Raw genomic sequence first — 16,786 nt, 5'->3', positions numbered from 1 at the left:
ATTTATCTTCATATGTCTTTTTTGGTTTTAGCCACACGGAAGTCATGAGACTACAATGCCCTGCAGTCAGCTGTTTTGCTTTTACAGGATCCAGTAGTGTTACTCATAGTCTTCTGGGAGTGGGAGGGCAGGGAGATCTAACAGAGTTCTTAGAGGAGGTCTGCCAAAGGTAACTGAGTCTCCAAAGGAGTTAAACTGCTCTAAAGGAGACAGTCCTAGCAGTACTGGAAAGGTTCTAAGGAGCCCTTGGCCTGGCCAGACAGTTCCCAACCACTTCGTGTCCAGATGCAACGTGTTTCTGACACATTCCAGATAGACAAAATTGTACCTATTTAATACTGAATCAAAAATGGTAATAGATTCAAACTTTTCTTGAGAGTGTTTTAAGCAAGTATCATTCCATTACATGCTGCTCCCTAGAGTTTAGAGCAAATCTGGAAACAAGTGAAGCCTCAGTATATTTTGTCTCTTTTTATTTTCACTTTTATACAAAAAAAAAAGTCTGACATAGTCACATCAATGAAAACAAGCTGCGGTGTGCACTCTTACAATGACAATCATATAAGGATTTAAAATATATTGTTTTATTGTTTGCAATAGCAATGCTAGTTTGCTTTTCCTTCTTAAATATCACCAACACCAAATTGCTGAGCTTGAAATTCTTGAAAGTCCTCTGGGATGGTGTCTGAAAACAGGAAAATATGCAAAAATTTAGTCTTGTCTGACAACATCAAGGAGCACTTTAATGGATTACCCACCAAATTTATTTTAGATAACATGCCTCTTTTTTTGTTTACACATTAAGAATGCACAGGGCATGTTTTCAGTTTTAGCTGTATGTCACTGAAAAGCACAGAGAGGCTAACAAGAAAGCGAATGCTGCAGTGCTGGCCCATAATGGAGTACTATCAATCTTCAAATTATATTTCCACCTGAAAACTTTATGGCTTCCACTCTTACATTTTTATTAATAAACCCTGACCAGGCAGAAAAAATGGTTGTCTTGCTGTGCACCCCAGACACATCTGTAGTGTCAGTGTCTCTATTTCTCATATATCCTAATTCAACTTCCCTGTGATGGTTTCCCACACTACACAAAGGGACAGAATCTTTAACCCAAGGACCAAAAGCAACTGGTAGAAAACCGTGAGTATTGGCAAAGGGAGTTGGGGATGCGTGGATATCATAGGAGTAACTACAGTTCAGTTTGAAGCATTGAGTTTGCGGTGTGCCTTTGCCAGATCCCAGGACATTTGATCTGGAGAGCCACAGAGCTAACCATAGAGCTAAAGCTGCAGCCAAAGATGGAGCCACAGCAATGAAGGTCAACTGCCTGACCTCAACTTTACTCTGATTATTTCCACCTTGATGCTGGCCTGGTAACTCAAACTCAAAAAAGGAAGTAACTGTATAAATACACACAGTATATACAAAAAAAGGGGGCAAGTCCTTTGCTTTTTGTTCATCACTTTTTTTGAAGCTTGAAAAGTCTTTTTAAGCTTTTTCTACAAATGTAGGAACCTGTCTGAAATGAAAGCAGGGATACCTGGGGACTCCAGACACTTCTTTGAGTGGGTTTGATTGACTTACTGCAGCGACTGCAGCAAAGGCGCTGCCTGCTCACCCCAGGAAAAGTATCTGCAACTTCAGTGGCTGCTTTGGAACATGCTTTCTGGAAACCACATACTCTTTGAGACTCAAGTAGTTTTTAATTGTAAACACCACTGTCTAGAAGTTCATCTGTTTAACCACAACCTGCAAGTACCAGTCTAGGTGTACCAAGTGTCCAAGAACCAGGGTCTGTCACCGGAACAATCCACAGAGCCAGAGCCTGGCCCTGTAGCGGCTGTGTCTGCTGCAGACCTGGGCTAGGCTTCTTCAGTCCACAGAAAGCAGACAAAGAAACTGTTCCAACTCGGCTGGTAACTTGTTTTTCCTAAGGCTGCCTTTGTCAGGTAGGGGTTCATGATGATACGAGTTGAGCAGCCAGGGCAGAAACACCCTGACATGATCAGCTTCTGCATGAGTGACCAAGGTTTGAGTTATTCCATACAATGGGAGATCAGGGCTGAGCTGCAAGGGTCTTACCCCAAGAGGAGTGAGCCAGCACACTCCCACAAAGCCTGAGAAGGCTTCCTTTGTGAGAGGAAGGGTATCTTACAGTCTTGTCCTTGTAGACAGGAGCAATGAGCAAGTACAGGAGTGACACTGACACCTGGTGACTGATCCCACTGGCTCTCTGGCTTTATTTCACCTTGTATTCAGGGCTCAAGGCACCCTGCACACATGATGGCCTCAGTATATTGTGCGTATACAACTCTCAGCTGGTTTTAAATAACGTTTCTAATTCTCTGATGACAGCTATACTACTAAGCTGGTGCAATCTCTGCAGGAGAGTGACTGCTCTGGGAGGAGTGGTTGTGAGATAGTAGTTCCCGTCTGGCTGGGCTGCAGTGTGCTACTGGTGTCAGGGGAGATATTTCACAGCTGTGAATAACTTGTAAGTTAACAGCAGAGGAAAGGATGCAATATGGCTTAATCCAACAGCCACACTACTGGTCTTCATGGTCACTTCCCAGTTGTTAACTAGAATGACATAAGAGCAACATTACCATTGCAGCGATATTTCAGGTTGGACCAAATAATGTTTTCCTGAGAGAAGCAGAAAACTCCAAGCCGTCCTCCACGCATTGTGGTGTCTATAGTTACACCAGAGTCTGCCACTAGGTCAGAACCTTCATAAAATCTTGCCCTTAATTAAAACAAACAGAAGCTCTGTTAGCTCTTTTCCAAGGCTGCAACATTCATAAAAGTAATTTTGTTATCCATCGTGATTATTCTAGCCTTGGACATACTATCCTGCCATCTAGCCCAGGTGAGGAAAAAGCAGTTAAGATCGCTTCCCTGTAGGCTGGGAACCGGAGCAATGCTGCACACTGGCAAGAGCTGGGCAGGGACAATGTTTTCGTAGTTGTTCTTTTACAAATTCTACAAGAGCCTTGGAGTGCTTTTTCCTGAGTCAGACTGAGAGCTTTAACTGTTGAAAATTTCCACAGTTGATCATTATAGGAGAAAGGGAAAACCAGATTAGATTGGTTGAAGATGGCCAGATGGATATTGTCTCACACAGTTTGAAGCTAAATTTTTTTTTTAAAATAGGCAAAGTTTCAAACAAACCATTTGGAACCTTAACCTTGACTATGAGATTTCTTTAAAAATGTGAATATGATTAATTCCAGGAACAGTTTTGATGACCTGGCATCATCTTATTAGAAAAACCCATCAGCAAATTCCCAAATAGCTCTGGAAACAGCTGCACCCTGCCAGCTCCCCAGCGTGTGCCCTGTACTGAGCAGGACCACACTGGAGCCAGCTGAGCAGCACTCTCTACACCAAGCCCTCAGCATCTGGCGTACTGGATGAATGACTTGGAGGATGATGAGCCTGGGAGGCCCTGTTTTGGATGAGGGCGCTGCTGGTCTGACATGCAAGAAAATAGGGAGTGGTGAAGGGAAAGAAAGTTCCTGTGTCTTTTCATAAAATAAGACAAAAACCCCCAAATCCTGTTATGTTCCTGAGTTTACTTCCTGATCTGCGGAGGCAGTTCATCTGTACAATGAATAGAACTTGTTGTCTTTCAAATTTCCGTGGAAGAAGCTGGCTCAAGTGACATTTTCCTAGGCTCCCTTGAAGCCTCAAAAAACCTTTGCTAGACACATTATGGTCTGTGGCATCTGGCCTGAACAGACCACAGCAAGATGTGGACAGAGAGCTGGCAGGGATTCACTTTAGGCCTGGCTGCCTTTAGTTTTTGAAGGATTTTGTGACACTGACTTTGCTACCTTTCCCAGTTGCAGGAGACATTAATTAGGCTGGCTAGAGAGACTGCAACCACAGGCAGATGTTTGCTCGTGAAGCAGCTTCACAAACAGCTTGGTCTAAACAAAAGCTGCCACCCAAGATCTATTCACTGCTCTGCTGTGGCTGGGACACAATAATTGATAGTATAACTGTTCTTAATTCATTTTAGCATAAAGTTAAACCTGCTCACTCCAGTTACCACTGAAGATGATGCTCTGCACCAGGAAAGTGGAATTATACCATCACGTTACTGCATCTCAACTGCAGGGTGGTGAATTTTTGAACAACTGTTCTACCTGTATTTCTGTTCTATTATAAGGTTGCAAATCCTAAGATGATGATGCCAGAGTGGTTTATTTTTTGCATTTTAACATCAAAGATCTACAAGTGTAATTCCTGCCAATCTGGATGTTGCGGAGCAAAGAGTTTCCTCCTGAATGGTGAATTATTTTTTAAATAACGTTTTTTCCCCCCAAATAACAAAATAAGAATAGATAACATGCATTACATAGCTTTAGCAAACTTCCTGAATATCTGATATGTAATCTCAAATTCATCACGTCAGGATAATTACTGATCTTAGTTAGCATCACAACCTCTAAATGGACAACTTTTATTAATTCTGTTATCCCAGAATTGTAATAAACTATCACAATCCGACAAAAATATTCTAAACGGTCAAAATAAAATTTTGAAATGCATTGTTTTTCAGATCAGTGGCCAGTAGTAGCTTGGCAAACAAGGTATTAAAGCCAGAGAAGGGCTTACTAGGGTTGGGCACAGTTAGAACAGCCAGAAGGCAGAAAACTTCAGTTACAAACAGGCTTAGCCTGGAATTGTCTTCCCTAGGAAAAGAACTGCAGGCTGAATTTCAAAAGTCTAACCTGTTACAAGGCTTCATCAATGCAAAGCCCAGAAATATTATAAATTCTCAGATTATTATCTGAATTAGGTTTTGAGAAACAACAGTTTAGGCAGACATGTATCTGTACTCACCTCATCTGTCCTTTCCTCTCTTACCTGATATAACCAATCTGGGGTCTGTGCTGCAAGAACCAGCGGTAGGAGACTTTGTCTTTCCACCCTACATTTCGGGGGTCCTTCCATAGCAGCCTGACCTGATCACTGGTGTCCCCCGTGTGCCAGAGGGAGTTGCGGAGGTGCTCACCAGGGCCTGTCTTGGATTTCACAGCCTGCAGAAATATAATTTTCCAATACTGACCATGTAGAGAAACATCACTTTCAAAAGTTCTAAGTCTTTTTGTGGCTGGGAGCAGGTCTGCAGAAGCACCCTCCCTCCTGCTCACAAGCCCCTAACTTCTCCTGCATAACCACAGCCACTGCTTGCATGGAAAAGCAACTGAGTACCTGGACCAAGGAGGCCATTTGACCAATTACCACCAGAGCACAATGACAGCAGACACTAAAGACTCCAGGGGTGAGACTGGAGATTAAGTTCCTTAAAAAACAGTGCTATTCAGAGGGCTGCATAGCAGCCACCTGACTTAGCAGTTTTGACACCTGTTGCAGGGACAGGACAGCAGTCAGGCAGCACAGCCAGCACGCAGTGTGATGGCTTGGCCAATGCATGGCATGACAGCTTAGCCCATGGTAGTCAGATGGCAGGGTGGCATGGCCAGGCAGTGGTGACCACTATGTCCCCAGCTAGGAGGCACGACCAGTACCTTTAGCTGAATGCCGGGCTCTGCAACAGCTCTGAAAGGAGTCGCTTGCCAGTATGTCTGTTCAGTCTGTTTCCACATTACCACATAAAAGCTAGAGCTGTCTTGATAACCAAAAATAAAGCCAGCGTAGTCATCATCTGTCACGGTGTTCACATGAAAAGTGCCCTCAAAGTCAACGCCGTTAAAAGCTGTGTAACCTAAGGATACACGCAGGTTAAAAACAAGTTGCAGAAAATGCATTCGCATGCTATAAGTTTCTGCTATAAAACTTGAATCTTGGGATAGGGTACATACCAACAGCAAGGCCAGGATCACTGTTCATAGTCTGCACAATTTCCATGCCCTGTAAGAGTAAATTCAGGGTGGTTAGCATGCGTGACAGGCTGGGTTGGCTAAGCCTGGCAGCCTCTTCTGGCCTACCTCTAGCACCCCCTCCATCCATCTCTTCTGCTCACGTCTGTAACACTTGTAGCTCTGAATTAAAATGAGAACTATAATCAAATAGTACTGTTTCAGCTGCTTGTGTACCCTCAGTCAGGAATGACTTTTCTCTCCCATTGCAGAATTGGCCATACTGGAACTCTGATACTTTTTTCCCCTGCTCCAGTCTTCTGGAAATCACTGAAGCTGGCCAGGACTGGGGGGGCGGAGTGGAAAGAGGACCAGAGCAGGGAAGAAAGCTTTTCCTAGGCATAGCTCATGCAGTTCGATCATGGAGTCTGGGATTAAACTGACTGCCAGGACTGGGTTAAGGAAGGTGTACACATCTCAGCTGACTTGGCAGAAACTTTGGAAACAGGAGTAAATTGCACATTCCTTGTGACTCAGAACATGTTAGCCTCCTGAAGGCTAAAATTTATTAGTGCAAATAACAGTTATCGGACTCCATCTAGGAGTAAATGCTCTGCTATACAGCAGGTCAGACTTTCACATTCTGGGAAGAGTTCATGAAACTTTGCTACAGAAGTATTTCAATAGGGTGACACAAACATCTCGTGTTTGCTTTCTTGGCAGCAGTGAAATACACCCAGAACAAGTTGACCAGCCTGTAATTATTTTAGATTATTAGAAGCACCAAGCTTCAAGCTATCATATGCTAAAAGAAAGTCTCTTCATTACAACTCCTGTAAAATAGTCAACCAACGAATAACTTCCACTTTTCACTTGTTTGCCAGAGGTCCAGCAATTACAGAGACAGTTTTACTGTGGTTTTCAAATTACCTTTCTCAGACAGGCAAGAAAGACCAGATGTATTTTTACCTGGTTCAGAACCACCCAGTTGGGATCAATCTGCGCATCCCCCTCTGGGTCCAGCACGACTGTCTGATAGGCCCTGAAGTCTGTCAAGGTGATCTCTGCGTTCTCAGGGCACACATCGATCTGATCAATCACTGTATCCTGGTCAAAATCAGACTCACAGATATCCCCGACCCCGTCACCTGAATGCATTGGAGAAGTGAAAGCAGATTTATGGTGCAGCAAGTAGCCATATCTGGACAAGCCACTGGTTCAGGGTGTCCCAGGAGGAGGTGATGGCTGCAGTGCTAGGGGAGGGGACCTGAGGACCTCTGCCTTGGCCAAAGAGCCCCCATGTGTTGGGGGTCTCTCCTGGGATAAGCGTATGCACCCATGGTGACTGTGTGGGATCCTGGTGCACGTGTGTAATGCCTGGGGAAGGATGTAGTGCCTAAGCACCAAAATGGCTCCTGAACGCTCATCTTACCATTATCATCTTCCTGCCCTGGGTTGGGGACCAGTCTGCAGTTGTCAGGGCCTGGGGGCAAGAGGTCAGGAATGCCATCATTATCATCATCCTCATCACACTCATCACCCAGCCCATCCTTATCTGTATCAAGCTGGGAGCTGTTAATAATGGTGGGGCAGTTGTCTGTGCTGTCCTGGTGCCCATCTCCATCACTGCAAGCACAGAGACAAAAGGAAATGGCATGTCAGCATCAGCTCCTGCCTCTGCATGGGGGACTGCATGGTTACCTGAGCAGAAAGTGCACTGGAGGCACCCCCGGAGCTGGACCAGTGGGGCACCACGATCTGGTGTTACTCAGGTGGATGAACAGCAAGGAGACACAGAACAGAGACTGTATGGTAAGGTGGCAGGGGGATGAAGACTAAGCCTGGAGCTATAAAAATACTCAGATAAGGAAAAGAAAAAGAAGCCTTACATGGAGTAGGAAGACACCAGAGACCAAGATCCCAAATAAGATCCACTCCTAAAGGGCCTATAAGGCACATCCAACAAGTGCAGTGCTGGTGCCCCCTCTCACATGTGTTGTCCACAAGTGCCTTGGTGCTCAAGAACGTACAGGTGTGAGTGTGAATGCAAATTTATGGGAGACTCTGCATGAGCACCTGAAATCAGACTTGTTTAAAAACAAGCACCACTTTTACCCTCCTGCATAGCAAGTTTTGTTACATTACGATCCCTCAGGGGAGCCGTGCAGTAAGAAAGAGAGGAAAAAGTCTGTGGCTCCCAAGTACCCCTCCAGCCCTTGGCTGCATCAGCTCATTACAGAGAAGACTCACCAGGAACAGGGACACTGACTACAGAAAAGGGTTTGGGATGTTATGGGGTGTCTGCCTTGTTTTTCCATGCTAACAGTTAAATGCATCTGTGCAAAAAAACAGCCCGAGGTCAGGTGTGTTCTGTAAACGTGCCATAAACAAAACAGTTCCTGGTGCTAAGCAGGCATGTTTCCCCTCAGTAGCTTTTAGACTAGCACAGGTAGAACAAAAGTGACATGCAGCCAAATTAAGGGAGTGCTGCAGCTTATAGCTATGCATATTCCCACCTATCTCTCTCTGCTGAAGAAAGGTGCTTTAATTTTAGGTCTAATGTCTGTAACTGCAACTAATATCTGTACATTCTTCAGACAAAATGCAAATAGGACCACGCACATATATCTGTTGCAAGGTTAACCTTAGGCAGAGCTACAGCATTTCTACCAGGCAATGTTTCATACATATATAGGTTTGAAGAAGAAAAGAAAAGATGCCCTTTTGTAAAACAGGAAAAAAACAAGGTTGTATCTACTTTAGACAGCTCCCAGCTGGGGAACCTTGGCAGCTACTGGCCCAAGACTGGGAATGCTCCCTGCAACGGGGGATGTGGGCTCCCTGCACTTACTGTCCCTGACAGCAGCACCCACCAACAGCCCTGGGGTGAGACCTTGCAGCCACCTGTGGCTGGTGAAATGCTGTGTCAGCACAAGATTTGTCACTTCCCTTTCCTCTTGGTTTTAAGTGAGGAGCATGGGGTAGGACTTGCCACCCCTGAAGCTGGCTATGCAGAAGCTGCTTCCAGCCAGGCGCTAGCAGTTTGTCATGCGACGTGCTCCCTTGAATCCTCCAGGCATTTAATAGCCATAGAAGAGCCTTGCCACTCTTGCTATGCCAAAGTAAAGGGGTTTATCTGCAAACATTTTACACTTGATAATAAAATTCTGTTTCTGAAACATCAGGTTCTTATGGAAAAACAGAGAGCCCTTAACTGTGAAATTTCTGCTAAAGAAAAAAATGAAAGGAAAGAGGAATGAAAAATAAAGAAAAGAAAAAAGGCATTACCTCACTAAGATGGTCTGAGCAGTGCTCTGGGTTTTGCAGCCAGAGAACTGCTCTGAATGTCACTTTCACAGGTACTCATAAGAAGCCTATGTGAACATGGGGCTAAAGGTAGAAGGCTCCGTAACTGTACTGCTACAGGGAAGTGAACCTACAAGGCTGATAAACCATAATATTGTTTCTGAAATAACGTCTCTTTGAGGAGGCTTTGGAATTAGATTCAGGCTAATCTGAGGCATTACAGCTCTCCAGGAATCAGTAGCATGCTTCAGCTCAAGACTAGCCTCTTCCACCCCCCTGCTGCTGTTACAAGCCACAACACTGCATACCTGTCCTGATTGGTATCGCAGGAATCTCCAACCAGGTCATTGTCAACATCTGACTGCAAAAGGAAACAAAGAAAGTTCCAGTATCAGCTGCTGAGACTATCTATTAAAATGGCAGTATTAAAACAAACACAATCAAATCAAATACAGTTAAAATAAAAGCATGGGAAAACATTTGGTTTACAAAATATATTTTCTTGTTTGCATCATCTATCTAACTAAAAAGTCAGTTTTATTAAAAAAAAAAACCAACAACAAAACAGACAATGCATAAACAGGATTAAACTTGATTGGAGCAATTCAAGCAAGCTGAGTAATTCAAGCAAGTTTCCTTACTACTGGAAATAAGTATCCCTCATTTCTGACCAAGGTTGATATCTTAAGCAGCTTTAAAAAATCTACCACGTTTCTCTAAAGTTTCCAGCATTTTTTGTTAGTCACAGAGGCTCAATCAGAATTCAAAATATATGAGAAGTCTCACTGACTTCACACCTAGGAAAATCAAAAGTTTTGCTAGCTAAGGACACCAGGATTTTCTCCTAATTAAAGAAATACCAAGTGTAACTAAATCACACCACTGTGTGGAATCTGGCATTGGACTCCATGGGACTTGAGCATGCCCACATTTAAAAGCATGATAGAAGATTCTGGGAGGACAGAGGTGCTAACAACACCCCAGACTATGAGAATACACCTGGTGGTTCCCCTTTCCCATGTCAGGAGAGTTTGAAGCTCCATAAAACTTCCCTGAGTACCTACTGTTAAAAGATAAACACTGCGGCTGCATGGGCTGCCTCATTCTCTTGCATCTTTTTGGACCTCAGCAGTCCCTATCCCTAAACAAACATATTTTTTCTTTCTGCCTGCTAACCTGGTTTGGGTTGCTGATTGTTGGGCAGCTGTCACAGGCATCTCCAACACCATCGTTATCCTTGTCCTCCTGGTCTTGGTTGGGTATCCTCTGACAATTATCCAAAAGGTTCTTAATACCTAGCAAAAAGTGGATTGGATCGTAGTTAAAAGTAATTCCTGTATGTGTTATTGGACAACTTAAACATCAAGACCAGTAAAGACACTATTCCTTTTCAGCAACTATGTAATCTTGCAATGACATTATAAACCTGCACAGTAAATCTTTGTGTCATCCATTAATTTAACAGAATTTAGAAACACCTTGCTAAAGAACAGCTTTCAACCCCATCACACACGCTTCATTTATTACACACAATTCATTCTACCCTGTTCCTGTATCACAGCTTAGAGGATGGGACGTTTCATCTTTGTTATTACATTTGAAGGGCTGTGATTTTTTAGTTTCTTTCAAGCCTCCTACAGCAATGAAAATAATACATTATGTAGCTTTTGGGCATCTGTGACAGGCAGCAGCTGGGTACTCTCTGGGTCATGTTTGCACTTTTAAGGAATTAATGAATGACCAACAACCTCAACTGATACATGAAACATGGCTTGGTTCATCTGTTACAGTGTTCAGTGCTTCCAATGGAGGCCAAAAGATATACATTAATCAAAACGAAAGGATTCCAAACTTCATTGATGATCTGGATGAGGGGATTGAGTGCACCCTCAGTAAGTTTGCAGATGACACCAAGCTGGGTGGAAGTGTCAATCTGCTGGAGGGCAGGAAGGCCCTACAGAGGGACCTGGACAGGCTGGATCGTTGGGCCGGAGCCAACAGTATGAGATTCAACAAGGCCAAGTGCCGGGTCCTGCACTTGGGTCACAACAACCCCATGCAGTGCTACAGGCTTGGAGAAGAGTGGCTGGAGAGCTGCCTGGAGGAAAAGGACCTGGGGTGTTGGTTGACAGTCGGCTGAACATGAGCCGGCAGTGTGCTCAGGTGGCCAAGAAGGCCAACAGCATCCTGGCTTGTGTCAGGAATAGTGCGGCCAGCAGGAGCAGGGAGGTGATCGTGCCCCTGTACTCGGCACTGGTGAGGCTGCACCTTGAGTGCTGTGTTCATTTTTGGGCCCCTCACTACAAGAAGGACATCAAGGTGCTGGAGCGTGTCCAGAGAAGGGCAGCGAAGCTGGTGAAGGGTCTAGAGAGCAAGTCTTATGAGAAGAGGTTGAGGGAACTGGGGTTGTCTAGCCTGGAGGAGGCTGAGGGGAGACCTTATCGCTCTCTACAGCTACCTGAAAGGAGGTTGTAGTGAGGTGGGTGTTGGTCTCTTCTCCCAAGTAACAGGTGATAGAATGACAGGAAATGGCCTCAAGTTCTGCCAGGGGAAGTTTAGACTGGATATTGGGAAAAACTTCACTGAAAGGGTTGTCAGACATTGGGACAGGCTGCCCAGGGAGGTGGTTGAGTCTCCATCCCTGGAGGTATTTAGAAGAAGGGTAGACATGGTGCTTGAGGATATGGTTTAATGGTGGACTTGGCAGTGATAGGTTAGTGGTTGGACTCGATGATCTTAAGGGTCTTTTCCAACCTTAATGATTCTATGATTCTATGATTCTAAGACAATGTGTCACATGACACATAGCAGCTGGTGACAGGAAATTACCTAATACACAGCACATTCTGGGCAAGTTTCAAGAACATCAGAGAAGCTAGAAGTGAAGAATTACCAACCATCTCCATCCATGTCATCATCACAAGCATCTCCTTTCCCATCACCATCTGTGTCCCTCTGGTCATTATTCAGGACATTGCGGCAGTTGTCACAAGCATCTCCAAAGATATCTTGGTCACCATTTCTCTGGTTAACATTGGGAGCCAAGACACAGTTATCCTACAAGAGACACAGATCCAAATCATACATGAACTGGGCCCCAAACCTTTAATTTCTACTTTAGTGGACTTATATAACTCTTGTATTTATTTCTACTTTCACAAAAAGTTATTACCATGAGCATTTACACATTTTATGTGAAAAATAGCTCTGGATCAGATTTCATTGGCTTCCTCAAAGCTCTGCTTTGAACCACACTGTGGGAACCCTAAAGATAAACACCCGCTACCATAAGGCTTTATTCATAGCTTCAACTTCTGATTCTCATTTTGGATGAGTCCATGGTGAGTAACCCGTTTTGGTGTCCTGGCTTCCTTACATGGTCCTTCCCAAAAGCTGCAGTTTAGGGACCGTGACAGGGTTTATAGATGCTCTCGGTGAAAGGCGGTTGCCCCCTTCTGGTGGAGACTCAGACCATAGCTGAAACACTTGGAAAAACAGGACTTTTTGATGCAAAAGGGTAAAGTGGTCTTTTTTTTTTTGGTCAACCAAACTGCACTTGACTTTCTAAGACCATCAGGAGGCATATGGAGAAAACTTTATTTCAAAGTGGTATAAACTTTCCTATCCTATCTAGCATACCCATGACCTCATCCTCTTGCACACAGGGAGGCAGAACAGAGCTTAGCAACAATATTGAAGCTACTTGATTGTGAAGGTGCAGAACCTGCATATAGATTTACAGTTGAAGGAGGATTTAACATGTGATCTTTCCTCATAGATCATTAATAAAATCAGTTGCTTCAAGCTATCAGAATTTAGGGTTTGCCTCTGTGGCAAAATAGCCTGAGACAGACCTCCTGTGATTGCTGTTCTGCCCTAGCTCCACATGGACATTTGTACTCTTAATAGTGTGTTCTTCTTGTCTTCCTCAGAAGTGCATTAAACAATACCACAGAAGGATCTTAACGTACAACAGCGGGCATGTGAGGATACAGAATGAACACAAAAGAGCTTTTACAGTCTGAATGTATTCTCTGTTATATTCTGCAGTAGTATACCCACATGGAAACCTCTTTCACTTTGAGAACATGATTCAAAGCTTTTCCAAGTTATTGGCAAGACACCATTAATTTATGTGGGTTTTGGATCCCTCATGGAATGTGATGCCAGGTCAACCTGCTCTTTAAAAAGAAAGACACTAATGCAAGTAACGTTCCTGAAGGCCATTGTACTCAAAAAACCCTCTATAATTCAATGCTAAAATATAATAATGGAGTGCACACTGGTGGGATTTAAGGCTGCGTGAGATCGCCTGGGTTTTTTAGGTCTTATAATAGCGACCATTATATAAAAGAAAAAAAAATGTGGTTGAGAGAGCTGCTGATGGTGATGGGTATGGGATAATCTATGGCAAACAGCAGTGAGACAGATTTCAAAACCAATACCTACTGCAATAACATGAAATCCTTCTGTTTCCACAGACCCCTGCACCCTGATCTATACACAGCACCTGCTCATTGGGAATGCCATCTCCATCCGCATCGTCGTCACAGGCATCTCCAATCCCATCACCATCAGCGTCTTCTTGTCCAGAGTTTGGGACAAATCTGCAATTGTCCTAGACAAAAAATGAGACATGTCTGTGTTTACAGGTAAACTGGATGACTTCATAATTTGAATAACTTTTTCTATTATTGTTTTAATTAATCAATTAATAAAATTAAACACAATTTATCCAGAGAACTTAAATAACTTGAAAAAATATTAATACACCCAGTCATATTTCTTCCACTCTTCCTCTTCACTCCTTCTTGCTCTGAATTGTTATAGGATTAACAAAAAATTTCTTACCTTTCTGCAGTTTTCAGCAGAGCATGAGAGTTCTTCATTAGGGTAGCCATCAATGTCAACATCTTTTCCGCAAATATAACCATCACCAGCCCAACCAATGCCACACTATCAATAAAATACCATGGTAGAAGTACCAAAAGGTTAATGAGTCACTGTAGCAATATTCAAGAGGGAAACCCTACATCAATCTTGAAAACACTAACATAGAGAAGGCATGGATGGACACTGAAGTACAATGAGGTACACTTCAGCATCTCTCAACAAGGAAAAAAATTATCTTTGTTTCAAGCTCTCTACACCTAGGCACAGCTAGAAAGAGCTAAGACTTGATGTTAAATGGAATGTGTGCCTGCAACATCTAATGATTTCAGTGGGAGCTATAGATTTACTTTAGACACTAGTCAGGAATCAATTTTGGTTCCTCACCTGCAGGTGGAGAAAAAGAAAACAGAGGACCTAGGCAGAATATGCACCTAGCATGTCAACAAGGGGGCCATGTTTAGATGGATGACTGTGTTTTGTTCAGTATCTCAAGAATACATCCGCAACTACAGGAAGTTTTAAGAGAAAACTTCACTGACAGTTACTAAGTTTGCATCAGCAAAGCAAGTGCATCTGCACACAAGTTCCTCCTAGCTAATTAAACTGGTACTATTTCAAACAATGCCTAATTTGTGTTGTAACTGAAGACACATGAATAGAACTGCATGCCAATCCCTGGCCTCCCCTTAAAATGAGGACTTGCCTAACACAAGTATCTAGGCATCTTCTCATTACAGCATGGGCTTAAAATATCCTAGATTCTTCTTCTTTGAAATAGATGTACTTAAAAATGAGACCAAAGCATGTGCCAGCAAAAGCACGCACTGCGTCCAAATTTAGGACACAGGATTAGTCTCTTGCTTCCCCGTGCAAGCTGGAAAAACTAAGTAATATACTTCATTTAGACTCTTACAGTGAAAGTTCATACACCACTTGGTGATCCTCTGCTGCCAGGGCTGGAAAGCACAGTATAGCCTACCTATGCCTGTATGATTTTCAACTGGAAAAATACCATCTCTATCAGCAGGCAAATACAGGCACATTGAGTATGCAGAGAGAATCCCTATCCACAACTATGTAGCTGAGCACCAGGAGAGGAATTTGTCCTTTTGATGTCGTCTGTAGAGTGACTCAGAAAGAGTCCTTTCTGAGGAGACTATAGAAAGTCTATGAAAGCCATTCCCAAAAGATCTAATTACACGGACACCATAAATATGGTACATGAATATGGTTACCTTACAGACATGCTGCAAGAAGGAAACAATTGCAAGATAGACTCAGCCCCGCTATTTTCATAGCTGTCTGGACCAGTGTGCCACAATCTTGTTAAAACACCCAACTGTATAAAATAGCCACAAACACTTTCTCAGTCCCAGCCTAAATAAAGGCTACTTTTCATTGTACAAATGCATGAATTTATGAACTCACAGTACACGTCACCTCTCCTCTCCTCTCCTCAATACAACGGGCATGGACACTGCATGGATTGAGGGCTCGATTTCTGCAGCTCCTCTCAGCCTGGCATCCCCTGGCTTGGTCTCCAGTATATCCTGGTTTGCACTGTCCACATCGGTAAGACCCCTGTAAGAACACAAAGTTACTAGCCAGCCTTCTAATAGGACTTCTTTTTCTTTTAAAGCTGCCATGTGAGTGAGATCCATGTCACTGCTTATTATGCTGTGCAAACGTCATTTTTCATCCATTGAGTCCTCCTGCACTGTGAACAAACTTAATTTTCTTTTGCAGTAGTTTACCCAGAGGCATACATAGATATTTTATATTTGTGCCACTCCATTGTGTAAGCAAACACAAAGGAGCTAAGCCAATGAATCTCAGTGTGGCTGGGACAATCACTATAAATGGATATATAAAACTATATAAATGGATAAATGCCGCTAAGAAGGGGTCTTCTTTAGCCATCTAATGAGGCTTTTGTCTCTATCTCATGTACTTCTGGATTTGTAACCTATGAAATAAGTTAATCAAAAACCATCTTTTAACCTTATAGAGAATAACTATTAATTACATGTCAAGGAACAGAGACAGATCTCTGACAAACTTGTGCATCCATCCCTTTGTAAAACTGAGGCACTTCATACAACTTCAGTCTTCCTATACAAAGCTTGCTGGAGGAACTGTCAGGATTGGCCCAGTCCACTACAATAAATACATTTACTACCCAGCTGGGCATTACTTTTGTCCTCTGTTTCTAGCTTCATTCCTGTCATGGTTTAACCACAGCTGGTGACTGAGCACCAATGCAGCTGCTCACTCACTCCCCCCGCAGTGGGATGGGGAGAGAATTGGAAGAGTAAAAGTGAGAAAACTCACGGACTGAAACAAGAACAGTTCAATAACTGAAATGAAATATAATATTATAATTATAGTAATGATAACAGTGATAATAATTACAATAATACTAACAATAATAAATAAAAAACAAAGCAAATTATGCCCAATGCAATTGCTTGCCACCCACTGACTGATGCCCAGCCAGTTCCCAAGCAATGGCCACCCAGCCAGCTTTCCCCCAGTTATATACTGAGCATTACATCATACGGTATGTAATATCCCTTTGACCAGTTTGGGTCAGGTGTCCTGGCTGTGTCCCCTCCCAGCTTCTTGTGCATCTTCAGCCTTCTCAGTCAGAGGAGCATGAGAAGCTGAAAGGTCCTTGATTTAGTGTAAGGACTACCTAGCAACAACTAGAACATCAGTGTGCTATCAACATTTTTTCATACTAAATCCAA

The 16,786-nt window shown here is 43.2% G+C and overlaps 1 protein-coding gene across 2 annotated transcripts in view; it reads right to left on the bottom strand.

Annotated features, from left to right (window-relative positions):
• Positions 1 to 456: 456 nt before the first annotated feature.
• THBS4 (thrombospondin 4) overlaps positions 457 to 16,786 on the bottom strand; it is a 41,035-nt gene continuing 24,705 nt past the window's right edge. The window contains exons 10-22 of one of the 2 annotated variants that reach the window (XM_075078730.1): positions 15,465 to 15,617; positions 13,995 to 14,099; positions 13,654 to 13,761; positions 12,041 to 12,200; positions 10,320 to 10,438; positions 9,452 to 9,504; positions 7,270 to 7,463; positions 6,807 to 6,985; positions 5,841 to 5,889; positions 5,547 to 5,743; positions 4,882 to 5,054; positions 2,613 to 2,752; positions 457 to 685 (exon numbers count right to left, since the gene is read on the bottom strand). In XM_075078730.1, the coding sequence (XP_074934831.1) occupies positions 624 to 685; positions 2,613 to 2,752; positions 4,882 to 5,054; positions 5,547 to 5,743; positions 5,841 to 5,889; positions 6,807 to 6,985; positions 7,270 to 7,463; positions 9,452 to 9,504; positions 10,320 to 10,438; positions 12,041 to 12,200; positions 13,654 to 13,761; positions 13,995 to 14,099; positions 15,465 to 15,617 (1,692 nt within the window). In that variant the 3' untranslated portion in view covers positions 457 to 623. The remainder of the gene's footprint in view (positions 686 to 2,612; positions 2,753 to 4,881; positions 5,055 to 5,546; positions 5,744 to 5,840; positions 5,890 to 6,806; positions 6,986 to 7,269; positions 7,464 to 9,451; positions 9,505 to 10,319; positions 10,439 to 12,040; positions 12,201 to 13,653; positions 13,762 to 13,994; positions 14,100 to 15,464; positions 15,618 to 16,786) is intronic. The other variant, XM_075078729.1, reaches the window with a different exon arrangement.

This window comes from Phalacrocorax aristotelis, chromosome Z (assembly GCF_949628215.1).
Source record: "Phalacrocorax aristotelis chromosome Z, bGulAri2.1, whole genome shotgun sequence".
NCBI lineage: Eukaryota > Metazoa > Chordata > Aves > Suliformes > Phalacrocoracidae > Phalacrocorax > Phalacrocorax aristotelis.
This window is presented reverse-complemented; position numbering and strand designations above follow the sequence as displayed.